Genomic DNA, 26,657 nt, shown 5'->3' on the forward strand with positions numbered 1-26,657 from the left:
TTGTCCCCCCTCGCTGGGCACTGGGACACCCGGGGAGCCTGGGGGACGCTCCCGGTGTTGCTCAGTCACAGGTGGAGCTGGGGCAGGGACAAACCCAACAACTCTTTAAACACCGAGCTTAGCATGGCCCCCAAGCTCCTCACCCCCGAAACACCGCGGGCCGGTCACTGATTTCAGTGTTGGATGTTTGTGCCAAGGAGCGAAGTGCCCGGCACAGGAGGAGCTCCAGCGCTGGCATCAGTGTGCTCACAGAGCTGCCGCGGCTCCAGGAACGGGATTTGGGGACACAGAGAGAAATTTTATCAGCTCTCCTCTGGGGAGGAGAGCACAAACAGCGGAGAGGTGTCCCAGAGCAGGGGAGGAGTATACAAATACTGGGAGGTGTCCCAGAGCAGGGGAGGAGAGCACAAATACCGGGAGGTGTCCCAGAGCAGGGACCTAGGGCACTTTGCCCTTCTCCCCGTGGGAGCTGCCCTCCAGAGCAGCAGCGAGTGTTCGTCCAGCGCCGGGACAGCGAATTGCCGCTAATTGGCTGCCCCTAATCGCTCAGGGGCCAGGCCGGCTAATTAGCGGTGTCTTTACAGCCCCCGTGTTAATTTGGAGAGTGCGGGCATTCCCGAGGAGCTGGGACTGGACCCCCTCAGTCCGGTGCCCTTTGATCCCTGCCGGGAGCTGCGGCTGCAGCCACCAGCCTGAGCTCCGGTAAAATAACCTTGTAGCTACTTTGAGTCGGTGTTTGGAGGTTAAAAAGCGCAGAAATAACGCGAAGTCTCCCCGGAGGTGAGTGAGAAGGGGAATGAGCTGCTGCCAGCCCGGCGGCGCTGAGGTGGGAGGTCGGGATGTGCCCTGAGCCCCCTCTGGGCTGGCACGGACCTCCCTCGGCTCGGCCTGGGCTGTTTCTATTTTAAAATAATGATAAAAAAAGCTCATCCAGGCACCTCACAGAGCCAGTCCCCAGTGCCCAGGTGAGACCTGAGCTGTGAGTGCTGCGGTTAAAATACAGAAGGTGGAAAAGCTGAGACAAGCACGGGATCGTTCTGGTGATGGATTTTATAGCAGCTCAGAGGGGGTTTAAGGTGCCCTGGATCCCAGAATGGGCCACGCTGGAAGGGATCCAGGGGCTCATCTCCAGCAGGGCCAGAGCTCAGGGCTAGGGCTGTGTCCAGGCACCTCTGGAACACCCCAGGAGGAGACCCCAGCCCCTCTGTGGTCTCTGCCCAGGGCAGGAGCTCTGCCTGCTGTGCAGGGCTTGCTGGGGTTCCCCACTCTGAGCCAGGTGTTTCCCCTGCCCTCACACGGGGTTAAAGGTGTCCCTGGTCCCAGGGAGCCACCAGTGTTTCCACAGGGAGTGGAACTGAATGACTGGGAGCTCTGGGGACACAGGAGCAGCCGGAGCTCCAGGTTTGGGATGTCTCATGGATGCTGCAGGAGGACAGGAACCCTCCTTGGGGGCAGGTGAAACACCTGGGTGGGTCCCACTGCTCCCAGGGAGGGCTGGCCTGCTGGGGGCTTGCTCTTTGCTGTGTGAATCTAAACTGGTTGTGGAGCAAAACGTCTCTGTTGGTCAGGAGTGAGAAGTTTTCATTTTTTTCTGGCTCAGTTTTTGCTTTTTGAATCACAGGCAGATGAGGGCAAACACTGTTTTGAAATGATGAGTTGCAAGGTTTTGTTCTGACTCTTTGAGTCTCTCCTTGTGCACACTCTGGGCAGGTTGATTTATTTGGCATCCTCTCCATTCACTGAGGAATTCTCTCACCTCAAAACAGTTTCTTGGATTATTTTGTTCTTTTTGCTGAGCCTCTTGCAGCCCTGGTTTTGCTCCTCCTGTGGTTCAGTTTGCAGCTTTGGTTGCACACCCTTGGGACAGTTCAATCCTGAATTTGAGGTCACAAATCTCCGTTATCACCAGGGCTGTTCCTGTGGAGGGATGGGGCAGAGGTGCCCCTTGGCAGCTGTTGGTGATGCTGGGAGCCCCCACGGGCTTGTTTCACCCTGGGAGTGCTGAGTCCTGCTCCTGATGCTGCAGCAGCCTCTCTGTGCCTTCATCAGCTGGGGGACAGCACATCCCAGAGCCGAGGGCAGTGCTGGGACCCTGCTGCTGATATTTTGGATTTTTTCCTTTCTTTCAGTGGAGCCTTTATCTCCAAAACTCCCCAACAAAGGCGGTTGCACTTTGGAGCCGTTGTTGTTTGTTTTCACTCTCGGGTTTATTTTTTGGCGTTCACAGATCCTTCACCTCCCGAGCCCAGCCTTAAGCTGTGCTGTAACGCAGGTAATCCTGGGGCTGGGATTTGGGAAATCCCATTGAATAACGCCTTGGCAGCGACACCCAGGGCTGGTATGGAGGGCTCTGAATGGGGCTGACTCGTCTTAGGCTGTTGTGAGCCCCCTGTGGGTTTCCTGCTCCGATCCCGGGGCCGGGAGGGGCCGGCGATGAAACCGCGGGTGCTGAGCGGGCACAGCGCTGCCTCTGTGGGCTGGGGCTGGGCCTGAGCTTCTCCTCTGCTCCCTGCGGGTCCCACAGCAGGGTCAGCCCTGCCCTGCCGGGGATCTGGGGCTTGCTGGGTGCTGTTGCTTGGGGTTACGGGATGCTGCTGGCACAGGGGAGCAGGCAGCCAGCCCTGGGTGTAACACCGGTGCTGCTGCAACGGGGGAGCACACAGCCAGCCCTGGGTGTAAACCCCTGCTGCTGGCATGGGGGAAGCAGGCAGGCAGCCCTGGGTGTAAAACCCTGCTGCTGGCATGGGGGAAGCAGGCAGGCAGCCCTGGGTGTAAAACCCTGCTGCTGGAACGGGGGAGCACACAGCCAGCCCTGGGTGTGACACCCGTGCTGCTGTGCCCCTGTTGTGTCACGTTCTGTGAGTGCTGTTTGACACTCGGAGCACTCCGAAACCGCTTTGCACATTAGGTGCTTTCCCTGGCCCGCGGTGGGAGCCTCTCCTGCAGCCCAGCTCTCAGAGACAGAGAGCGCTGATCTCTGGCTCTGGGGCAGCTCTGCAGTTGGGGCTCTCTGAGAGCTCCCCAGTTCTCACATTTCAGCTGCAAATGAGGTGTTGCAGTTCAGAAAGGCGGCGTGGGCAAGGCTTGCTCCTGTTCTTTCTCCCAAGGCTGGTACCTCTCCTCTTCCCAAAACACCATTTCTGTCCCACTCATAACTCAGGATTTGGTTCCTCCTGTGAGCAGTGGGATGTCCCATGTCATTCCTGCCCTTCAGTACCATTATCCTGCAGGCACAGGCACTTTCGTTATTCCAGAAGTAGATTTTCTTCTTATGCCAGGAGTTTTATCTTCTGCTTTGAGATGAAATCACTGCCTCAGGAGCTCTTGGGGAGCGATTCTCCGTGTTCCTCCTCTGCTGCCTCTGCCTCTGTTGGCTCAGGGAGTGGGGACTCGCTGGAGTGAGGGTTCACAGCGCAGCAGTGAATGTCCCTCAGGTCCCTGCTGTGTGTGCTCACCCTCAGTGTCACAGCAGCCTGCGTCCCAGCCCTGTTTGAGCCGGGCTTTGGCTGGCACAGCCTCCTCTGCAGGCACCCTGGGAGGATGTTTGTCACCCTAGCTGCCTCCCGGATCCCCTGGTACCCTGCCTTGCTGTGGTTTGAGCGAGCATCTTATCAGCCTCATCTCCTGCTGCGTGCAGTGCTCTCGCTCGCTGACAAACACCGAGGTGAAGCTTTTCTTGAAAATCGCAGCTTTCTCCCCGCACTGCCCCGTGCCCCACAAAGGCTTCCTCCAGCTGCTCCCTCCCCCCCTCGCTTCGGCTTTCTATCTGTGGCTGCTCTGCGAGGTGGAGGGGAGGCAGCAAAACCCTGCAAGCAAACAGCTGAAACCCAAGGTTTTCTTCTGTAATCTAAGAAAAACAGTTTCACTGGAGGAGCAGGCACCAGGCATGTGCTGCTGCACTGCCGGGCCCGGCTCGGTGTCCAGGGCCCGGCTCGGTGTCTGGGGCCCGGCTCGGTGTCCAGGGGCAGGGCTCGGTGTCCGGGGCCCGGCTCGGTGTCCAGGGGCAGGGCTCGGTGTCCAGGGGCAGGGCTCGGTGTCCAGGGGCAGGGCTCGGTGTCCAGGGGCAGGGCTCGGTGTCCAGGGGCAGGGCTCGGTGTCCTGGGGCAGGGCTCGGTGTCCTGGGGCAGGGCTCGGTGTCCGGGGCCTGGCTCGGTGTCTGGGGCCTGGCTCAGTGTCCGGGGCCCGGCTCGGTGTCCAGGGGCAGGGCTCGGTGTCTGGGGCCTGGCTCAGTGTACGGGGCCCGGCTCGGTGTCCAGGGCTCGGCTTGGTGTCCGGGGCACATCTCCATGTCCGGGGCCCGGCTCGGTGTCTGGGGCCCAGCTCGGTATCCAGGGCACATCTCCATGTCGAGCCCTTCCTCTGCAGTGAGGATCTCCCAGAGCTCCTGTCCTTTCCCCCCAGGGTGAGCTGGAGGAGGCAGAGAGCTGAGGTGGAGCTCAGAGGAGTCAATGATCCTCTTTTCTGAGGATCTCACCTTGAAAACAGCTCTGGGTAGGATCCCTTTGCTTTAGACCAAATTATTTTCCTTCTGCAGCATCAGCCCAAGCTCCTGCTTCCTTCAGCGTCATCAAGCTCCTTTTTCTGGTTCCCCTGGTGCCCAAACCCCTCTGGCTGCTGAGCCACGTCCTGGCACCCACCCAGGTGAGGAATCTATGTCCCTGCACCCACTGCCACTGTCCCCAAACTTGTGCAGTGCGCTCAGAGCTGCTCCCCCGGCCCAAGGGCTTTGTTTTTCCTCTCTCGTTTCCTGCCCAGGATGCTCAGCCCCAGAACAATCGGGGCAGGAAAGGGCGTTGTCCCGGCCCGAGGGTACCCGCGGGTTTCCAGGTGCCGGTGGAGCTGCGGGATCCCCTCTGGAAGGTCCTGGGCAGCTCCTTGGCAGATCCTTTCTGTCCAAGGAGATGTTTCTGGGATCTCAAGATCTCAGCTCACTCCGTGTGTACCTGACCCCGTTCTCCTGCCCTTGGAGCCTTTCCTGGGGTGGTGGAGCCCCCAGGCTCTGGGGATTGCTCTGCTGGGGGGTGAGAGGGGTCCTGCAAGGGGGTCTGATCCTCTCCACTGCTTCATTTGGCTCTTTGAGCTCTTCCCTCTGGTCCTGGGCTCCACCACTGCAGATGGAGTTCAGAAGAGTCCCCTGGGTGTTGGAGATGGGGCTCAGGTGGACCCCAACCCAAGAGAAGGGATTGTCCTTGCTGGAAAGGCAGCTCTGTGCCCTGTCCCAGCCCTGCAGAGCTGCTGGTGTCACCTTGGCTCCCGAGGGACCTTCTGCTCCTGGGCATGGAGCAGATCCTGAGCATATCCTGAGCACCAGGAAAGCCCTGGAAAGGTCCCAGGGTGTGGAGGCAAGTGGGGAACCCCAACGGGTCCCAGCTGAGTGGAAAGTCCTCGTCAGGGAGCTGTGATGCCCCAAGGCTTTCCCGTGACCTCTGGTGGCTTCACAGCTCAGCAGCAAAAGATGGGTTTTGTTGATAATTCTTTCTCATACTGTTTCAAAACTATTTTTTTTTCATTTTTACAAATTGTTTGTCTCAAGCAGGACAAGGGAAAATCTAAACCCAGTGGTTAGCAGGTTCCCACTTCCCACCACAGGGTAAATGTTTATTCAGTTGGTGTTAATTAACAGAAATATTTAATTTGTCTGCTCACCTTTGTGTCCCACAGAGATGAATGAAGCCTCTTAACCGAGCAATCCTGGCTGAAAATTCCCCAAGGGTCTGGCACCCATGCAAGGACAGCTTCACAGATAATCTTGTGATACTTCCCAAGCTGAGCTTTGGTGTGCTGGGCCTTCTCTCACTCACTTTAAAAAGTGGTTTTTAAGAAAGTAATTTGTTAGAAATTCATTATAATAACTAATAATTTTAAAAATAAATATTTTATAATAATTAATTATTATAAATTGCCCTTTAGGATGCTCACACCTTCAGAGGGAATGGGTTCAACCTATCCCTGAGCCCTGATGTTGGGAATTGTTGGGCATCTGCTGACAATGGGGCAAAACCTTGGGGCAGGTGGGTTTCTCTGAGGACTTGGGGCTCTTAAACCCAGGTGCTGTCCCTGCTGTGTGGAGAGGGCTGGGCCATCACGGGAGTGGTGCCACGTGGAGCTGCTCAACACCCTCACAAAAAGCAAAGCATTTTCCTAAGCCTTGACCTCGGCACTTGTTTTTCTTGGTGTTAAGATGCTTAACAGGGCTCCTGAAAGTCAGATTGTGTTCTCCAGAGCTGTCCCCTGTCACTGTGCTCAGCGTGGGTGGCAAGGAGAGGACAGCAGGGAAGTTTCTGCTCCGTTGTGGTGGCCGAAGGCAGGCCTTTCCCACGGGAAGTGCTTCCATAAGCACTGCCCTGGCAGGAGGCTCAGGCTCCTGTGTGGTCCATGGCACAGCAGGAAGAGTGCGTTCTGTGGTTTGACACTGACAGCAATATCAGGGTGGGTTTTATCTCTCATTCCCTCCCGTTGTGTGCCAAGGCAGGCAGGAAGGGATGCTGGGGTTGGTGCGGGGTGAGAAGCCCGTTCCCCCCGAGGACTGAGCTGGGTTTTGAGCTGGCTGGTGCAGGGGTGTCTGTGAGTCACCCTGGGCTCTTACTCACTGCCTTTCTCCTGCCTCCAGCCTGGCCGAGGGCTGGGCTCGATCTCCGCACTGCCTTGTGGCACCGCGGCACTCCTTGGTGCTCCTGGCCCTGGGCACAGGTAAAGGATCTGCTGCAGGGCCCAACTCAGCTCTGGCAGCGAGGAGGAGCCCAGCAGCCCCTTGGGGTGAGGGGAGTGTGGGTACTGGGCAGGTCAGGGGTGCTTGGGGTGTTTGCTGTCACCTCCGGGGAGCTGCTGGTGGCTCCTCTCTGGGGCAGGGCTGGAGGTGTCTCCCTGCATTCTCAATGAGCTCCAGCAGCCAGGCTCAGCTCTCCTGAGCCCTTCCAGGGAGCTCCTGGTGGCTCCTCTCTGGGGCAGGGCTGGAGGTGGCTCCCTGCATTCTCAATGAGCTCCAGCAGCCAGGCTCAGCCTTCCTGAACCCTTCCAGGGAGCTGCTGGCAATGGAGGCTGGGTGGAGATGGCCGTGCTGGGGACATGGGGCAGGGAGGGCTCCGGAGCCTCTGCCAGGTCACAGTGGCTCTGGGACAGGCTGGGTGGGGCTGTGGTGGGCACAGCCACTGCTGGGTGCTGGCCCCAAATCCTGGCCAAATGTGCAGAGAATTGAGTGTTTTAGCTTCTCTGGGAATGACGTGGCTGTGTGGCATGGGTGCTGTCCAGGCTCAAAGCAAGGGCTGCCATGCAGGTGGTTTTGTAGCATTGGCAGCTTTTATTACTTCTTGCTCGATTATTTTTGTGCATTTGTGTTGCTTCTAAACAAGAGGCAGAGAATGTGTGGATGGACCCATCTCTGTGCCTTGGGAAAGGGGTACAGCTGCCTCAGGGTCCCTCTGGGCTGCAGGGCAAGAGGGAATGGCCACCTGGGCACCTCTGATTGCTCAGGTCAGTAACATCCCCCGTACTGCTCCTGGTGTCCCAGACATGATGTGGGTTGGCTGGGATAAACCTTCCTGGGCAGCACAGGCTCTGCAAGCCAAGGGCCCCAGAGCAGGGGTGGGATGTGGCAGGGCTGCAGGCACAATTTCACAATGTCCTCTGTGCTGGGCTCACATCCCCTCGGTGTTTTCCACCGTTGCCTCAAGGGCACGTGGAATTTCCTTCACGTGTGACAGCAAGGAGACAGCTCTGGGGCCTTCCCTGCCACTTGGGGTGGGTTTGTGACCATGGCCAGTGACCACTGGAGCCACTGAGGGCAACCCTTTATTAACTTTCCTCCTTCTTTCTCCCTCAATGCAGGAGATGAGTTAAAATGCAGCACACCACGTGCACGGAGGACAGGATCCACCACGCGCTGGAGCGGTGCCTGCACGGGCTGGGCAGGGACGCTGTGGCCAGCAGATGGGCTGGTAGGTGAACCTTAACCATGGTCTTCCCTCTCTGGGGTCCCCTGGGCTCCTGCTGGGGTGTCTGAGCCAGGGCTCTGGGTCACAGGAGCTGCTGGTGCTGTCCCTGCTGGGGTCTCACCCAGGGCTCTCTCTGGGTCACAGGGAGCTGCTGGAGGCCTTTCCCCTCCCAGTGGTCAGTCAGAGGTGGCATCCAGCCTGGCCAGTGCTCCTGGGCATTTTGCTGGAACAGGAGGGTGTTCCAGGGCCCTGAACAGGTCTGGCCATGTAAGGATGAGCAGGGCAGTGGTGTGGGGTGTCACCTGTCCCTGAGTGAGCTGGGCAGAGGACAGGGCTTTGTCCAGCCCAGAAACAGCTCCTCTGTGCAATCAGCCAGCCCTGCCGGTGCTGCTGCCCCCAAGGCAGGGCTGTGATTGTGCTGCATTGTCACACACACCACGGGGATGTTGTTATCAACGTAGGGATGTTGTTATCAGCCCAGCCCTGGCTCAGATACTGTGGTGGTGGTGCCCATAAAGAGCTGAGCCTTGCTCAGAGGGCTGTGAAGGGATTTGGGCTGGTGTGGTGAGGGCAGAGCAGCAATGAGCAGAAATAATTCCTGAAAGTCATTCTGACCTTTCTGCCTCGTGGCTGTCCGTGAGCTGTGATTAAATCACTGCCAAACCCTCTCATGGATGAAATCTGGGGGCTGTCAGATTCTGATTCCTTCTTGTCTGTGAAGTTCTTTCAACCCTTTCTACTTTTCTTTTCCCCTACAAGACCAACAAAGAGGTGCAGACAGGATCCTGCCTGCTCCCAGAGGAATCCCTTTGCCACCTCTCACAGCCACTGGAGCCTTGCCACTTCCATGCTGCAGCATCACCTGGGGGCTGGATTGGGGCAGTTCTGCACAAGATTCCTGTGTCCTTGTCTTTCCCCTGCTCTGGGAGGCAGGCCCTGCAGTGTGACCCACATTGCTGGTTCCTGGAAGCGCAGCCTCGTGTTTGGCACGGTGACAGAGCGTGGCCAGAGCAGCCCTGTGTGCCCCCAAAGCAGGGCAGTGTGTGCCCCCGGGGCAGGGCAGTGTGTGCCCCCAGGGCAGGGCAGTGTGCCCATGGAGCAGGGCAGTGTGTGCCACCAGTGCAGGGCAGTGTGTGCCCATGGAGCAGGGCAGTGTATGCCCCCAAAGCAGGGCAGTGTGTGCCCCCAGTGCAGGTCTGTGTGTGCCCATGGAGCAGGTCTGTGTGTGCCCCCAGTGCAGGTCTGTGTGTGCCCATGGAGCAGGGCAGTGTGTGCCCCCAGGGCAGGGCAGTGTGTGCCCATGGAGCAGGGCAGTGTATGCCCCCAAAGCAGGGCAGTGTGTGCTCCCGGGGCAGGGCAGTGTGTGCCCCCAGTGCAGGTCTGTGTGTGCCCATGGAGCAGGTCTGTGTGTGCCCCCAGTGCAGGTCTGTGTGTGCCCCCGGGGCAGGGCAGTGTGTGCCCCCAGTGCAGGGCAGTGTGTGCCCCCAGGGCAGGGCAGTGTGCCCATGGAGCAGGGCAGTGTGTGCCCCCAGGGCAGGTCTGTGTGTGCCCATGGAGCAGGGCAGTGTGTGCCCCCAGTGCAGGTCTGTGTGTGCCCATGGAGCAGGGCAGTGTGTGCCCCCGGGGCAGGGCAGTGTGTGCCCCCGGAGCAGGGCAGTGTGCGCCCATGGAGCAGGGCAGTGTGCGCCCATGGAGCAGGGCAGTGTGTGCCCATGGAGCAGGGCAGTGTGTGCCCCCGGGGCAGGGCAGTGTGTGCCCCCAGTGCAGGGCAGTGTGTGCCCCAGGGCAGGGCAGTGTGTGCCCATGGAGCAGGGCAGTGTGTGCCCCCAGTGCAGGGCAGTGTGTGCCCATGGAGCAGGGCAGTGTGTGCCCATGGAGCAGGGCAGTGTGTGCCCCCAGTGCAGGTCTGTGTGTGCCCATGGAGCAGGGCAGTGTGTGCCCCCAGTGCAGGTCTGTGTGTGCCCATGGAGCAGGGCAGTGTGTGTGCCCATGGAGCAGGGCAGTGTGTGTGCCCATGGAGCAGGGCAGTGTGTGCCCATGGAGCAGGGCAGTGTGTGCCCCCGGGGCAGGGCAGTGTGTGCCCATGGAGCAGGGCAGTGCCCAGAGCCCACCTCTGCTGTGATTAAATCAATCAGCTCCTGTGTCACTCACAGCTCCAACCCCAGTCCCTCCCCTCCATTGTTTCTGCAGCTCATCAGCAAAGCAGGGCAGAGGTTGGGGCTGGGAGCTGTGCTGGGGGCAGCTGTGCTGACCCCCCATGAATCCCACCCCAGTGATGTCCCCTGGCTCCCAGACCCTTCCTGTGCCTCTCCTGGCCTTTGCAGAAGGAGCTGACATTCCTGGGAGAATTTTGGACATTTTACACCTCAGAAACTTCCCTCTCATCGTTCCTGCTTTGCCAGGAACCTGCAGCATGCCCTGGATGGGTGTTGGTGGTTCTGCTGTGCCCCAGCCCTGGTGCTGCTGCTTGGGGACCCCCAGGACCCCCCAGATCCCTCCCAAGGGGCTGCCCCTCCCTGTCCCTGCTGGGGACTCTCTGAGCCCTCCTGGGGCTGCCCCTCCCGGTCCCTGCTGCCCCCGAGGAACTGCTGTCCCATCCCAGCATGCAGAGCTGAAGGGTTTGGTCCCTGCTGGCGGGAAAGGTTCAGGGGAAGCAGAGAGCAGAGCCCTCAGCCCAGAGCTGTCCCCTGTTGCCTTCCAGAGCCAGGCCAGAGATGCTGTCACATCCTTCCCCAAGCTACAAATGACAGTTTCATTATTGCTGTCCTGTCCAGGCCGTAGTTTGTGGCAGGGTTGATCCTCACAAGTCAGTGAATCCTTTCATCTTGCTCTTGGCTGGGCTGGAACCTTCACCTTCCTCATTTCTCACTTCAATTTCCCACTTCCTTTGCTTTCCCCTCTTTTTTTACCCTTTCCATGCACCAAAATAACACACATCATGTCATAGCTTTCTGGCTGAGATCTTGCTGAATTTTGTAAATCACTTAAAGCTTTATTTTTCTGTGCTAACTTTCGCACAAGGTTGCTCCAGAGAGGGTGACTAATTGTTTCCAACACGTTGTTCCCCCTGAGTAAGGGATGAGGAGCTGAGGGCTGTGAAGTGAGCAAGGAGAGTTGTGAAGCTTTGGCCATCCCAGATTTACAGCCTGGATGAGCCCGTGGATGGTGTGAACAGAAGATCTTTCTGCAGAACTTATTGCAGAAACCAAATCAAAATGAATCGTGTGTGACTCATGAAAATCCCCGTTAGAAAAGTCCTTGGGAGCAAAACCTTTTCCTTGTGGAGGAACCTCTTCACGGCTGGCCTTGCTTTGTGCTGCAGGAGACACCATGGTCAAATTAGAGTGTGAAGAGCAAGAAAAATGTTTGATTGCTTGCTGGTGAGCAGAAAAAAAAAAAAAAAAAAAAAGGAGTTTTTGGTGAAGCAGAGCCCTGGGCTTGGCTCTGGTGGTGCTGGGGACCTGGCAAATTTTACCCTTTGATGATTTCTCCTGGTTTGTACTGGGTTTTCCTGTGGAAATCTCTGCCCAGGCTGGGTGGCAGTGCTAAGGCGTGCCCTGTGCTGGACGTTCATGTCCACCTCCTGTGTCTCAGCAGCTGCCTTGCTGCCCTCCCCAAGGGGTGCTGGGGCTGTGCCAGTCCTTGGGCACCTCCCTGACCCAGCTGCCCCGAGCTGGCCCTTCCTTGAGGCAGTCCCCAGAAGAAACCACCTCCCTCTGATGAGGAGATGGTGCCAGTGGCTCTGGGGGAGGAGGAAGCTGAGCCTTCTGCTTTCCCCCCACGCCGTGGGTGTCACTTGTGATGGCACCAGGGCCGGTGCCCAGCACCGTGGGTGAGGGCAGCTCGGGGGGTGCCATTTCTGCTTTGGTGCTTCTGGATTTCCAACCTGCCCAGTGCCCGCTCTGAGGGGAAATGCCACCCCCTGGGCCAGGAAGGAGCTGCTCTGGGAGGCGGGGAAGGAAGAGGGCACTCGGGGCACTTCTCAGAACAGAAATGGCAAAGACTCATCCTTCCGAGGCCGCCCACGGCGCTGCTGTGTGCTGTGCCCTTTCTTGGCACTGCCGTGTGCCCACTCTTGGCACTGCCGTGTGCCGTGCCCGCCGTGTGCCTTTTGGCATTGCCATGTGCCGTGCCCACTCTTGGCACTGCTGTGTGCCACTTGGCACTGCCATGTGCAGTGCCCGCTCTCGGTGCTGCCATGTGCCGTGCCTGCTCTGGGCATTGCTGTGTGCCCTGGACTAAGCCCGGCTTAGTTCTGCCTTTGCCCCAGCCCCAGGTGGGGACAGGGTGTGCCCTGGGCTGCCTGTGCTGCTGGCTGGGGCCGGGAGTGACCGTGGGGCCGGGAGTGACCGTGGCTCTGGGCTCTGGGAGTGACCATGACTCCAGGAGTGACCGTGGGGTCATGAGTGACCGTGGGGCTGGGAGTGACTGTGGCTCTATCCCCACATCTGGGCTGGGAGTGACCATGCCTCTGCGAGTGACCATGGGGCCACGAGTGACCATGGTTCTGTGAATGACCACGGGGCCATGAGTGACCGTGGCTCTGGGAGTGACCACAGGACCATGAGTGACCGTGGGACCATGGGTGTCCGTGCCTCTGTCCCCACAGCCGGGCTGTGCCTGAACTGCTGGAGCCTGCAGGAGCTGGTGAGCCGGGACGCTGGTAACTACCTCATCCTGGTGGAGAAGATCCTGGGCAAGACCAAGGAGGTGAGCGGGGGCTGGTGGGGGAGCCGTGGGCTCTGAGGCACCGGTGGCTCCGTGGCTTGCTCAGGATGGGCTTGGGCAAAGCTGCCTGGGGATTGGGGTCGTTACATATTGTTGGGCATCACCGCTGGATGGATTGCACCCCCTGCATTGATTCCACCCCTGCATGGATTCCACCCCTGGATTCCACCCCTGGATTCCTCCATCCTGCCCAGCTCCCCAGACTGCCTGCTCGGAGCCACTTCCATGGGATTTCAGGCATCAGGAGCCCCAGAGGGTTGGGTGCCTGGCCAGAAGAAGACAGAGCAGGAGGCTCTGCCTGTCCCACTCTGGTTTCTGGGGCTTTGGGGACGGTTTTCCCACAGGGATGAGGGAATCTCCTGGGTGTGGTGATGGCATGGCAGGGCTGGAGTCTCCTGGCACCTCCAGTGACATTTTGGGTGGTGCTGGCGGCCATAGCTCATCCCTGTGCCCTCGGGCTGTTCCCACAGGTGCAGGACAGGTGTGACTACGACCTGGTGACGCCCCTGGCCCTGCTCTTCTACTCGGCCGTGCTCTATGTAAGTGCTGAGGCTGCTGCACCCATCCCAGCCTGGGGCAGGCTCCAAAATCAGGGGGGCTTTGGCTGGACCTTCCCAGCCTGCTCTCATCAGTTCCTCCCAAAAGAAAGGTTCTGTATGAATCCAGAGGGATCAGGATCGAGCAACCATTGCACAAGCTGAGAGACAATGAGCTTCAGGGGTTTGGAAGCTGTTTTTTTAAGGCTGGGCTAATCAGAAAGGGAGATGGACAATAAAGGGGAATTCTTTTCTTTACCCTTTATAGCTGGGCAAAACACACGGGCAACGTGAATGAAAAGGAGCAGAGCCTTCCCAGGAAATACTGTTTTTTATGATTATTATTCCCAGCACAATGCATCATTATCCCAAGGAAGTCATTGCTGCCAGGTCCTGCACAAGCACAGCCTGTGTGGAATTCATCTGTGCGGCTTGTGGGGCTTAAAAAGGAATTTATATTTAGGCTTGGGCACGTGAGCCCGGCTTGGGGCGGTGGGGAAGGAGCTCCTTGGAGCTGTGCCCGGGGGATCCTGTGCCCTTCCTTGGCAGGAGGTGCGGAGGCACCCTCTGCTCTGCTTCTCCTCCTGCCTCTGCCAGCCCAAACCCTGGAGCAGCACGCGGGGTCTCTCTGCCCTCACCCCTGTCCCGTCCCTGTCCCGCAGGCTCCTCACCTCCCCCCCGGCTCTGAGCTGCTGCTGAAAGCCGCCAGTGTCTACCACGGCTTCCTGACCTGGCCCGTGCCCTACTGCGACACCTCTCGGGAGCTGCTCACCTTCATCAGCAACGAGCTCAAGGCGCCAGGTGAGCGCCCCGCCCTGCCCTGGGCTCTGCCAGCGCCGAACCGGGGTCTGCCAGCTCCAAACACGGCATCAAACCCGGCACCAACCCCAGCCCTGGCAGCTCCAAAACTGGCACCGAACCTACCCCTGCCCCAGCACCAACCCCAGCCCTGCCCCAGCGCCAAATGCAGCACCAAATCCAGCCCTGCCCCAGCACCAAACCCAGCCCTGTCCCACAGGATGGAGCAGGAGAGCTGCTCCAGCCCCAGCCCCTGCTGCCCCACTGCCCATGTGGGATGGGGACTCCAGGATGGCATTTGCCACCTGCTCTCACCTGTACCAGCCCCCAGGCTGGCACACAGGGCCAGCAGGTCACTGCCACCTCCCCTCCTGCAGGGACAGAGCCCACTCTGATGCAGGACAGGCTGCTGTGGGCAGCCACAGCCTGGGGCCCCCCAGGACACCGGGTGACATCGGCAGAGCCCTGTCACCCCCTCAGCAAGACAGGAAACCCTTATGGCATCAGCAGGATCCAGCCCTTATCTCTGCAGGGAGCCACATCCCCCAGCCCAGCAGCCATGGGAGGAACCACCCCGACCCCCACACATCACACAGCACTGACCCTCCTGCAGGGCCACCAGCCCAGGGTGCAGATCAAAGCCTCTGTGCTCCTGGCAAATATTGACAGCAGCTCATCCTCTGTTAATCTTTGCCCTCATCACAATAAAGAGCTTTGCCCTTGTCCCCATGTCCCTGTGGCCCTGCAGCTCTGAGACAAGGCTGGACACAGCCAGACCCTGCCTGGTGACCATGGCCAGCTGTGCTGGGGGTCAAGCAGCCAGTCCAGAGCTCAGGTTGGGATTTTATCTTTTTGTTCCTTTGGAAGCACCTTTAATCCCCTCCCCAAGCTCCCATCTCACAGGAGCTGCTGCCCTGACAGAGACCCCAGGGTTTGCTGCATTTCCCACCCCCAGGGCCCCCAGAGCACCTTCCCAGTTTGAGGGGTAGGAATACCCCCAGCCACAGGCACACATCCCCTGCCAGGCCTCCCAAAGCCTGCCCAGGATTAAAGAGGGCTGCAATGTGCTCTGTGTGATAACAGCCCCTCAAAAGGCAGGGAGATCAGGCAAGAAGGCTTTGAGAAATAATTGGAAGAGCTGATCCACTGGGAACCCCAGGACATCCACAAGGAGCCCTTAATTAAGAGGAGCACTGGTGCTGCCCGTGCCCTGCTCAGAGCTGGGTCACGAGGGGAGTCTGGGCAGGACAGAACAATGCAGGGAGTGCCTCAGCCCTGTGCAAATCCCCGTGGAAGAGCGGCCTCGGAGGCTCCAGCCACCCTGAATGGCCCCCTGCTGCTGTCCCCCCCGTCCCTCACACAAAGGGCAGCCTGGGGGAGCAGCACAGGCTCTGGGGGGGGAAGGACCCTCCAGAAACCCAGCCAGGAAATCGTTAGTCATGTGGCTAATTACACTGATGACAGCTGGGCATGCTCCTTGCACGCACCAAACCAGCAGCCTGTCCTGCTCCTGCAGAGGAACAGGCCCACCTTGTGCTGGACCACCCGGGAGCACCATCCTGAGGGGGGGAGCAGGGTCCTGACCCCTGGTTAAGCTGAGCTTTGGGATGGACAGTGCGCTGCCAGGCTCGGCAGGCAAGGGGGGAGTGGGACAGGAGCAGCAGGGGACAAACCCCGGGGCAGGGCTGGGGCAGGGCTGGGGTTGTTTTTTTTTTTTTTCAGGGTGTGTCCCCTGCTGCTCAGCTGCTCTCTGGGTTTTACCCTTCACACCCTGGGTTCCCTTGCCCCTGCACTGGTCCCTCACACAGAGGCTGTGCCTTGTCCCCATGGGGACTCTCGGTGCTGCTGTTCCTGTTCCTGCTCCAGGCAGGGGCTCTGCCAGCTCAGCAGTGCCCTGGGGCAGAGTAGGGCATCCTGCAGGGGTTCTGTGCCTCACTGCTCTGCTCCCTCCCCAGGGATCACCTTCCAGAGGCTGGTGAGGACGGAGCAGGGGCTGCCTGTGAAGAACTACCAGAGCTCCACGGTGTAAGTGTGGCCATGGACAGTGCTGGGGCTCCCTGGGGCATCCCCTGGGGCTGGCACTGCTGCAGCATCTCCAGGGGCTGGGCTGAGCCGTGGGAGGGGTGAGGGGAGCTCCTAGGGCATTTCCAGAGGCTGGGACAGGGTCTGTGAGCTCCCTACCAGTGACCCTGCAGATGTGGGGAAGGCAAAGACCCCTCCCCTGGGAGCTGCACGTGTTGGAGAGCAGTGGGACAGGCTGTGATCCGTGATTTTGGGAGCCACCACCCCAACAGGAGCCAGAGGGAGCCGCTCCCAGCCCTGCAGCTCTGAGCAGGCAGACTCTGATCCTTATTCGGGGCTGAGCCTTTCCCTGCCGCCCTCATCTGCAAGGAGGGAAATGAGCCTGGGAATGGACCTGGGCTGCCCTTAGAGCTTCTCCTCAGAGCTGCAGCTTCAGGAGGGAGATGTTCAGGGCTCCCTTGTGTCCCGTGGGGGCTGGGCCGGGCAGGGCTGGGATGGGATGGGCTGATGGGATGGGGATGGGATGGGCTCCGGGGATGGGCTCTGGGGCTGGGATGGGATGGGGATGGGGTGGGATGGGATGGGCTCTGGGGATGGGCTGGGCTGGGCCGGGCTGACTGGGATGGGATGGGGTGGGATGGGCTCCGGGGCTGGGCTGGGCCAGGCTGGGCTCCAGGGCTGTCTGTGTGCCATACCCCGGCCTGAGCCGTGTCCCTGTCCCCAGGACGGTGCTGCTGCTGAACCACTCGGAGGTGCAGAGCGAGTTCGTGTCCATCGCCCGCAGGCTGAGCTCCAGCGAGCCCGCCCAGCACTCCACGCTGCTGCTGCTGCTCCAGCACCTCTACCAGGCCACCTTCGGCACCCGCTGCGACCTGGACGGGCTGGGCCGACTGCTCAAGGTGGGCTGGGGGAGCTGCTCTGGGTGGGCAGGGGCAGCACCAGGTACTCAAGGTGGGCAGGGGCGCTGCCCAACCTGGGCTGGGGCAGCTGCTCAAGCTGGGCAGGGCAGTGCCCACCCTGGGCTGCCACAGGAGCAGCTCCATGCAGGGGCTGCTGCATTCATTTCCTACACAAAGCACCACTGGCTTGGCAAAGGAGAACTTGGGTAACGCTTCTTGCAGGAAAAATGCACGTTTTTCCCTTCTCCGGTTAGACCTGAGGTCTGAAGTGTTTGTGAGGTGTGTGCAGAGGGCTCTCTGCCCTTTCACTCTGCCACTCCTTTCCCATCCCATAGTGGAGAGAGGAAGGGCCCCAGATTTGAAAATCAGCAAAACTGTTTGACCAGAGAAACACTTGGGGGAGAGGCAAAAAACCATGAAGGAACCCCCTGGGGTGTTTTCAAAGTAATTTTTATTTTCATTGGAAAAGTTTGGGGGGACTTGAGGGAGGTGGGGACAGAGCCCCCTGTTATGATGCTGCTCGCTGGAGGGACCCTCTGATCTTGTCCGCCGGCTGTGCTCTGCAGTCCAAGCCCCTGGAGGAGCTCTCGGAGCTCTACGCCAGCGCTGCCGATGCTCAGGAGGTGGCGGCCGCCAGCCCCGACCCCGCGCTGGCCCGGGAGCGGCTCCAGGCCGTGCTGCGCGACCTCGCCGGGGCCACCTCCCTCCCTGATATCGCAGGTGAGCATCCCCACCCTGCCTCCCTCCCTGATATTGCAGGTGAGCATCTCCAACCTGCCTCCCTCCCTGATATCGCAGGTGAGCATCCCCACCCTGCCTCCCTTCCCTGATATCACAGGTGAGCATCCCCATCCTGCTTCCTTCCCTGATATCACAGGTGAGCATCCCCACCCTGCCTCCCTCCCTGATACCGCAGGTGAGCATCCCCACCCTGCCTCTCCTCCCCGGGGCTTTCTGCCGGCTCAGCCCCTGCAGCAGCCGGGAGCTGCAGAGTTTTGCAGCGTCTCAGCCCAGTGCAAGGATTGCGATAGAAAAGCACCGCCCCAGGTCCTGTTTAATAATCACACCTGAGCCACAAGTGATGTCATTTAAACAGCAACCAAATGAGTTAGTTGTCCAGCCTTTGAACATTGAAGGGTGAGATGAGAGCGTTAAATCAGAACCTGGCTCTAGCTGTGACATCTGGTGTCTGTGAGGTGTGAAGTGTCCCCGTGTCCTGAGCTGAGGACAGCAGCGTGCCCTGGGCTGCCCAAAGCACACGGGGGTGGGTGGGTGGCACCTCCCAAGCCAGGGGAGCTGGCAGGGTGGCCCTGGCGACCCTGCCAACCAGCTGCTGTCCCTCCTCTCTCCGCAGGCGAGGCCCAGCCCCGCAAGCTGCAGCCCTTCCCCATTCCCCCCGCCCGCTGCTACACCTACAGCTGGGACCAGGACAACTTCGGTGAGTCAGGGCCCTGGCCCAGCTCCCAGCTGGGCCCTGGGGCAGTTTTGGAGAAGTGGAAGGTTCCCCTTGTGTGGAGCTGGTGCTTCCCCATTCCTGGAAGGAGCTTGCCAGTTCTTGGGAAGGCTCCGTGCCCTTCCCTGCTGGCCTCAGCGAGGGGGAGCAGAGCTCAGGGCCAGCCCTGACAGGGAGCCAGGGTGGGTCAGGGGGGTTTGGTCAGCCTAAGGCTTGGCTTGGCTGTCATTAAACCCGGATCAGACGTGAGGATCTGGTGGAAGCTGTGTGGGAAAAAGCAAAAGCCAAACTGGAGTTTGCCTTTTGAGAACCCAGCCAGAACCTCGAGGAGAGAAACACAATTTTCTTTGCATTACATCTGAGCCTTTACTGGAAATGTAAAACCACTGGGAAGGAGGTTTCCAGTTCCTTGCCTGACACCAGGGTGCAGGAGAGCTTTGGCCAGGGGGAGTGGCAGTGGTGTCTGGACTCACCACGTTTGCAGGGGCTCTGCTGGAGCCCGTGGCTGACACCTCCTCCCTCCGGTCGCTTTCAGACATCCTCAACGATGTCCTCAGCAAGGAGTGCAGCATTGCCGAGCCCCTGGCCTCGGAGAACGAGGAGGAGGATGAGGACGAAGAGGAGGAGGAGGAGGATGTGGAGACGGACGGCGGCTCCCCGGGGCAGGACTCGCTGCTGGCGCCGCTCTGTGCCCTCCCCGGTGACTCCGTGTACTCCGTGCTGGCCGAGGAGGGCTCCAGGCCCCCGCGGGTGTCCCTGTTCGCCTCCCCCAAGGAGTCCATCTCGGAGCTGACCGTGGTCTCTAGGAAGTCCCTCAAGTCCTTCGTGTCCAGCCTGAAGGACTGCATGGACAGCGGCTACGCCGAGGACAGCGACGAGAGCTCCGTGGAGGCGGCGGGCCGGCCCGAGCTGCCCAAGCAGCGGCAGTCGCTGACCAACCGGCTCTACAGACTGCTCAAGAGCAAGGGCCAGCAGCTGGTGCAGCGCCGGGAGTGCCCGGGGCCGTGCTCGCTCCCGCTGCGCCGCGCCGAGAGCCTGTGCGCGCCCCCGGCGCAGCCGCGCGTCCCCGCGCGCTCCCGCCGCGCGCTCTCGCTGCCGCAGCACGGCCCGGCCCGGCACGGCCCCGCCCCGCTCGGGGCCCGGCCCCTGGGGCTGCCCCGCCGCCCCTTCCTCAGCTGCGACGAGGAGGAGAGCAAGGCGGGCACGCTGCGCGTGGTGGTGTTCGGCTCGGACCGCATCTCGGGCAAGGTGGCCCGCGCCTACAGCCGCCTCAGGTGTGCCCCCTCCCCAGGTGTGCCCCCGCCCCAGGTGAGCCAGGGGCCGCGGTGCCCGCCCTGCCCGGCCCGGCCCCTCGGCTCAGCCCAGCCCCTGCTCCTCGCCAGGCTCCAGGAGAGCTCCTGCCCCTCCCTCACACGGTACTTCAGGCTGCAGTTCTTCTACGTGCCCGTCAAGAGGAGCTGCGCGGCTCCATCGACCCCGCAGATGCATCCTCATCATCATCCTCATCACCACCCCTCGGCGTCCCCGGGGGAGCCCCCGCCCCGGGCACAGGTGGGTGAGCCCATCCCGGGGGTGCTGTGGGAGCTGGGGCAGGCTGGGGGCCCTGGGGTGACCCCAGTGTCGGTTCCAGGACCCCTCCCCAGCTGGGACAGAGAGCAGCACCAACGACATCTCCCACTACCTCGGCCTGCTGGACCCCTGGTACGAGCGCAACGTGCTGGGGCTGATGAGCCTGCCCATGGGCGTCCTGTGCCAGGTGCGTGTGTGCCAGGGCCAGGGTGAGGTGTGCTCTTTTCCCTGGGAGCTGGGGAGCTGTCTGGAGAGCCTTCTGCTGTGCCACATGGACATGGGATGGAGGGCGGGCTCCTGCTGGTCAGCAGGAGGTTCCCGTCCCCAGCGGGGTGGGTGGGCAGGTGTGGCTGGAGGTGCCACCTACCCCATCACCCCTCTGACCCATTGTGCCACTTAGCCCATCACCTCTCTGACCCGTTGTGCCACCCCAGTGTGCCAAGCCCGAGGCTGAGCCCCAGGAGGATGCCCAGGAGCAGCTGCCCATCCTGGCAGACATGATCCTCTACTACTGTCGCTTCGCCTCACGCCCCGTGCTGCTGCAGCTCTACCAGACCGAGGTGGGCACGGGGAGAGGAGGGGGGCTCTGGCTGTGCCACCGAGGTGGGCACCAGGAAAGGAGGGGGGCTCTGGCTGTGCCACCGAGGTGGGCACTGGGAAAGGAGGGGGGCTCTGGCTGAGCCACGGGCCAGGAGCTGCCTGTGGAGCTCTGGGGGTGTGGCACAGCCGCCACGTGTTGCTGAGGCAGAGCTCTGTCCCCTCTGGGTCCCCTGGCTGTCCCTGGTGCCCTGCCTGATGCTCCTGGTTCAAGACTCAGAGCAGCTCCTGCCCTGACCATGAGCAGCTTTCCAGCCCAGCACGTTTCCCCATGCACAAAGCAGTGCCTGGCACTGCTGCCAGCTTTTCCAGGTCGCTGGAATCTCTCCAGAGCTCTGCTTCCCAAACCAAGCCCCTCCCTGAGGTGACTTCTCCCCACCTCGCCATGTGCCTGGGGCAGCTGTGGTGGGGAAGGCTGAATTTGGGGTGCAGCCCCTGCTTTGGTGCTGTGCCTGGGAACCAAACAGGGCTTGGTGAGCAGATCCACACGGGAATTGTGCTCCCAAAGCAGCTCCCAGACCCTGCTGGTGGCTCATTGCGGTTTTTTGCAGTGGAGTTTTAAGTAAAATCGAGGGGTTTGGGTTGTTCGGGGGTCCAGCTAAAGGCAGGCACCACCCCAGGCTGCAGCTGGAAGGTGCTTTGAGAACATGGAAGGATTTTCCCAAACTGACCCATTTCCCAAGGACTGAGAGGGGTGAGGGCTGCTTGGCCGGGCTGGGTCCCCTCACCCCCACGTGTCCCCTCTTGTCCCCTGGCAGCTCACCTTCATCGGGGGCGAGAAGAGGACCGAGGTCTTCATCCACTCCCTGGAGCTGGGGCACTCAGCAGCCACCAGGGCCATCAAGGCCTCAGGTCTGTGACTGCTCCTGCACCCCCAGCTGCCCTGGGGGGCTGAAACCAGGGAAGGGAAGGGAGGGGAGGCCTGGGCTGCAGGAGGGGCCTGAGCCAGGCTGAGCAAGGATCCAGACAGGTTTTCACTGCTCTGGGAGAGAACCATCCCAGTTTGTATTCCCTCCAGGAGTGCAGCCATGGCAATGCCTGATTATTTGTGCTGCTCTGAACTCTAGAATGGATTTACAATAAAACACCTCCAAGCCCGTTTCCTTCCTCTCCTCAGCACCTGCCAAATGCAGCTCTATCTTTCCTTGTTATGCTTGCTCTTTGTGCTCTGTCCAGAAGTGTCACTGATAAAATTTCATTTTTCATCTCCTTGATTTACTGGGCAAAGCCAGGTTTGTGTGTGTGTGCTTGGAGCCTTTCGAGTGTCATTTTTGTGCTTTTATGTCACAAGTCTGTAACGTTGGTGCTCTTAAGAGAGCAGAAGCAGCGGCAGGGACATCTGGCTGCAGTTCCCCGGGCACTCAGCCCGGGATGCTCTGGTGAAATGCAGCTCACACAGACACCTCATGGCCAGCCCCAGCACTGCACCCGAACGCGTTCCTCAGGGCTTTACCCAGCTGGTTTGGTGTGAGCTCGGCTTGTCCTTCGGAGCACAGCCCATAAAATTACCCCCTATGCGGTGTGCCCCCCCTGCTCCCCAAAACCAGGCTGGGGCAAAGAGCTCTTCTTTCCCCCAACCCCTGAAACCACCAGTGCTGATTCTAATGCTTTCCCTTGGCACTGCTTCACACCTGCAAAAACTTATCCAAGGGGAAAAGAACAGTTAGGAAGTGTCACCCCAGTGCTCCAGGCTGGTGTAGCGTGGGCAGGAATCTGCCTGAGCAGACAGGAGCAGGGAGAGCACTGTGGCCTTTCTGCTCTGTGTTTTCCCTGAGCTCTGACCCCTCTGCCCCGGCTCAGCCAGTGCAACTTTCAGTTCTGCTGAGTGGTTTTGTGTTGTAATTCCTCTCTGGATTCTTTGCTTCCTGCAGCTTTTAAGCCTCCTTTTCTCTGTTTTGCCCTTTTGGCCCTCAGCTGTGCTCAGCAAGCCTTTTCCCCTTCCTGCAGTCCTGGGTGTGCCAGGGAGGGCTGGGGGTGAAAACCCCTGTGTGATGTTTGCTCCTTGTTCCTGCAGGTCCAGGCAGCAAGAGGCTGGGAATAGATGGAGACAGGGAAGCAATCCCACTGACACTACAGATTGCATACAGCAAGGTCAGTGCTGGCACTGCTGGGCACCTCCAGGGATGGGGACAGCTCTGGGACACTCGTGGCAAGGACATGGAGGGGCTGGAGCGTGTCCAGGGCAGGGAATGGGGCTGGGAAGGGGCTGGAGTGTGTCCAGGGCAGGGAATGGGGCTGGGAAGGGGCTGGAGCGTGTCCAGGGCAGGGAATGGGGCTGGGAAGGGGCTGGAGCATGTCCAGGGCAGGGAATGGGGCTGGGGAAGGGGCTGGAGTGTGTCCAGGGCAGGGAATGGGGCTGGGAAGGGGCTGGAGTGTGTCCAGGGCAGGGAATGGGGCTGGGAAGGAGCTGGTGTGTCCGGGGAGGGGAACAGGGCTGGGGAAGGGGCTGGAGCCCCAGGAGGGGCTGAGGGAGCTGGGAAGGGGCTCAGCCTGGAGCAAAGGAGGCTCAGGGAGGACCTTGTGGCTCTGCACAGCTCCTGACAGGAGGGGACAGCCAGGGAGAGGGTGTCAGGCTCTGCTCCCATGGAACAGGGACAGGAGGAGAGGGAACAGCCTCAAGCTGCACCACAGGGAGTTTATATTGGACTTTAGAGAATATTTCTTCACTGAAAGGGCTTTCCAGCCTTGGCGCAGGTGCACAGGGCAGTGGTGGAGTCACCATCCCTGGGGATGTTTAGAAGATGTGTGGTTGGTGCTTGAGGCTTAGCAGGGTTAGATTTAGGGTTGGATGTGACCTGAAAGGCTTTTCTAAGCTGTGTGCTTCTCTCTGCTGGGCTCTGGCTGCTCCCTGCAGACAGCTGCCAGTGGCAGGAGTCACTGGAACGACGTGGAGAAGGTCTGCACGTCTGTCAACCTCAGCAAGGCCTGCAGGAGGCACGAGGAGCTCGGTGGGTACAGGGGGGCAGTGCCAGGGGAGGCTGGGGGGCACCAGGGGGGCAGGGAACCCTGTGGATCTCCTGGTGGAAAATGAGGGAGGTGAGAATGCAGGAGACACGTGGGAGTCCTTGGTGTTCCCTCAGTTGTGCTGTGGTCCTTGGGTGTGTGCCAGTCCTCAGCATCAACTCAGGGACAAAGGACACGTGCTGTGCCACTGTCCTGTGCCACTGTCCTGTGCCACTGTCCCAAAGCTTCCAGCTGGAAAACATCCACTGGGGATGGGGCTGGGATGGCTCAGACGCAGGCTGGTCGCTGGGCAGTGGTGCTCTCCAGAGCAGCACTTATCAAAGAGGAGCAGCAGGTAAAACTCTCCAGGTGAGGCAGGACCAGGGCCAGGTGCTGCTCCTGCATCCACAGCAGCCTGCCCCACATGCTCCCCTCAGTACACCTTGCTGAGCTGCTGCTGCAGCCTGCTGCCCTTCCTGCAGCTCACACACAGCTCCCAGCCACCTGGCCTGCCCTCAGAACCTTTGCTCTAATCAGGTTTACAATTAATGCATTTGAAAAGCTCCAAGGCTCTGGGTCCATGGTGTATTTGGGTGGTTCTTGTTTAAGAGCTGCTGCTTTGGCCATCAGACACGTCCAGTTCTGAGACAGCTGAGGGGGTTTAGATCCCTTTTCTTTGCCTGTGCAGTTCTGGGACAGCTGAGGGGGTTTAGGTCCCTTTTCCTCGTGTGCCTGTGCCTGGCAGGTGTTTGTCAGCAGGATAATCAGGGTGTTGTACCAACCAGGAGACATCCCTGATGCTCCATGGTGCTCCCCACTGTCCCTCCTGCCCCTGCCCATCCCTGGAGCCAGTCCTGGGAGAAAAGCATCAGGAACGGGTTTCTCACCCCCTGTGAATGCTGCGTTGGATGTTCCTGCTCTGGCTCGGGGCTGGCATCAGGGGCGCCCTCAGCTCCTCTCTGGAGAGCCCTCCCTGTGAATCTCCGTCCCTCCAAGGGGAACCCGATCCCCCTGGCCCTGTGGCTTTCCCGTTCCGCAGTGTGGCCACGGGATGTCACTGTCACCCCAGGCACCGGAGCTGCAGCAGCCCACCCGGAGCAGTGGCCCCTGCCCACCCTGAGCAGCTTGTTCAAGTAACAGGAATATAGTTGTAACTGTTTAAACTACACCCATACTGAAATATTTTCTTTAAGAACATTTCTAATACATTCAAAAATCTTAAAGGCACTTAAATTATTTCAAGAAGAAATAACAAGAGTTAGGTACTCAGAAAATCACCTTTTAGCATAAATATATTAAAATATAGATGTCTAACTGAAGATATTAAAACTATGGACTTCTGCATTACATCTAAATATTTTCATCCACATTCAAAAGAAGAATCTTTCTCAAAATTTTTGATTTATGTCCGGGTGGGCTCAGGGGAGGCTGTGGAGGGACAGTCAGCCTATCCTCACAGTGATGGGTGATGGATTTTTTCCTGTTTGCAGCCCAGGGTGGTTAAATGTTCTGTCCGGCTGTGTTTGGACAGCAGCTGGAATTGCAGAGCACACTCAGCAGCAGGGGAGGAAAGCTGGGACTGCTCTGCATCCCCCAGCACTGGGATCCTGCTGGAGCTCCAGTTCTGGGATGCTCTGGGAGGCGCAGGCACCTCCAGGGTCCCAGCAGAGCCCCATGGCAGCTTCGTTCTGTTGCAGCCTCCAAGACAGAATGTCTCAACCTCACCATGACCGAGGTGGTCAAGAGGCAGAACTCCAAATCCAAGAAGAGTTTCAATCAGGTAACTGCAGCCCTGGAGGTTTTACAGCTGGGGAGATGGGAGGGGAGCAGCTCTTGGGGCATCCCTTTGCTGCTGCCCCCTCCTGCCCCCAGCTGCCCTGCCCAGCCCAGGCACTCCAGCCTTTCCTCTCAGCTCCCTCACTCCGACCTTTCCTCTCAGCAGATCAGCGTGTCCCAGATCAAAGTGGACAAGGTCCAGATCATCGGGGTCCAGTCCTCCTTCGCCGTGTGCCTGGACCAGGACGAGCAGAAGATCCTGCAGAGTGTAACCAGGTGGGAGCTGCAGCCAGAGCTGCTGCCATGGGGCAGCCTGACCCACCCATGGGCCCCCAGGCTCTGAGCCCAGCTGGGATGGAGGCTTCTGCTCAGATACCAGCAGCTCTGTTCCTGCTGGGCTCTCAGCCCCATTCCTGCTCATTTCTCAGCCCATTCCTGCTGCCCCTGAGGGTTTCTCAGCCCCCACCTCACTCAGGGTTTGTTTTCTGCTGTTCCCCTGCAGGTGTGAGATCTCCGTGTGCTACAAGCCCAGGGACTGTGACCCCGTGGCACCGAGGGGCTCCCCCGTGGCTCCCCAGGACCCCTCTGAGTTCCAGTCCCTGCTGTGTTTGCCCATTGCCACCTTCAGCGGGGCACTGCCCTAGAGGAGCCTCGTCCCTGCAGAGCAGACTGTGCCACACCAGCCCAGGCTCAGGAGAAGGAAAGGACACCCAGCCCAGCTTGTCCCTGAGCTCCTGCAGCTGCAGAGTCGCTGTGGGGGCTGAGCTGCTGCTCCAGGCTCCTGCAGTGCTGTCACTGTGGTGTCACCGTGGGGGCTGAGCTGCTGCTCCAGGCTCAGCCCCTCCTTGGGAAATGGGATCGATGCATGTGCTCTGCTGTCCCTGGGGGTTCCTCAGGAGGTGCCTGTGGGTCAGCAGATCCAGCACCTGCTGGGAGGGCAGGGCAAGGACAGGGATGGGATGCCAGGTGGGATGTGGGGAAGGGTGATGAGCTCATGGGGATATTTGGGGAGAGGAACATCCTCAGCTCAGTGGTGTCGGGTGTCTGTCAGTGCAGGGCAATTACAGAGCCCTGGTATTGGTGAAATGACCCCTGTCCTGCTCGTGTTTCACCTGTCACACGGCGAGGATGCTCAGGACAGTTTCCTGGGATGGGGACAGGTTTCTCAAGGCTTCCCTTCCCCTCTGGAGGTGGGGTGTCCTGCAGGGACGCAGAGCAGGGATCCTGCAGTGTGGGATCCCAGGGAACTGAGTGCAACAGGTCATGCCAGGGCAAGGACAGCTGCTGGTGGGTCCATGTGTTTCCTGTGCCCCCAGGAGAGGAATTCCCAGTTCCTGCAGGGTTCCAGCACTGAGCTGTACTCCTCTGGTTATGCATCCTGCTCCCAGCACTGTGTCCCAATTCC

At 59.9% G+C, this 26,657-nt stretch overlaps 1 protein-coding gene across 1 annotated transcript in view; it reads left to right on the top strand.

Annotated features, from left to right (window-relative positions):
• PIK3R5 (phosphoinositide-3-kinase regulatory subunit 5) overlaps positions 1 to 26,109 on the top strand; it is a 39,285-nt gene extending 13,176 nt beyond the window's left edge. Inside the window, exons 2-20 of the mRNA XM_059486108.1 lie at positions 7,825 to 7,934; positions 12,541 to 12,641; positions 13,130 to 13,198; positions 13,858 to 13,996; positions 15,949 to 16,018; positions 16,740 to 16,914; positions 17,481 to 17,712; positions 18,269 to 18,352; positions 18,903 to 19,641; positions 19,750 to 19,922; positions 19,961 to 19,975; positions 20,020 to 20,129; positions 20,371 to 20,496; positions 21,292 to 21,385; positions 22,548 to 22,624; positions 23,388 to 23,481; positions 25,174 to 25,256; positions 25,419 to 25,528; positions 25,755 to 26,109. Of these exons, the coding sequence (XP_059342091.1) occupies positions 7,838 to 7,934; positions 12,541 to 12,641; positions 13,130 to 13,198; positions 13,858 to 13,996; positions 15,949 to 16,018; positions 16,740 to 16,914; positions 17,481 to 17,712; positions 18,269 to 18,352; positions 18,903 to 19,641; positions 19,750 to 19,922; positions 19,961 to 19,975; positions 20,020 to 20,129; positions 20,371 to 20,496; positions 21,292 to 21,385; positions 22,548 to 22,624; positions 23,388 to 23,481; positions 25,174 to 25,256; positions 25,419 to 25,528; positions 25,755 to 25,896 (2,730 nt within the window). The 5' untranslated portion in view covers positions 7,825 to 7,837 and the 3' untranslated portion in view covers positions 25,897 to 26,109. The remainder of the gene's footprint in view (positions 1 to 7,824; positions 7,935 to 12,540; positions 12,642 to 13,129; positions 13,199 to 13,857; positions 13,997 to 15,948; positions 16,019 to 16,739; positions 16,915 to 17,480; positions 17,713 to 18,268; positions 18,353 to 18,902; positions 19,642 to 19,749; positions 19,923 to 19,960; positions 19,976 to 20,019; positions 20,130 to 20,370; positions 20,497 to 21,291; positions 21,386 to 22,547; positions 22,625 to 23,387; positions 23,482 to 25,173; positions 25,257 to 25,418; positions 25,529 to 25,754) is intronic.
• Positions 26,110 to 26,657: the final 548 nt, after the last annotated feature.

The sequence above is a fragment of the Ammospiza nelsoni genome, chromosome 19 (assembly GCF_027579445.1).
Source record: "Ammospiza nelsoni isolate bAmmNel1 chromosome 19, bAmmNel1.pri, whole genome shotgun sequence".
Taxonomy (NCBI): domain Eukaryota; kingdom Metazoa; phylum Chordata; class Aves; order Passeriformes; family Passerellidae; genus Ammospiza; species Ammospiza nelsoni.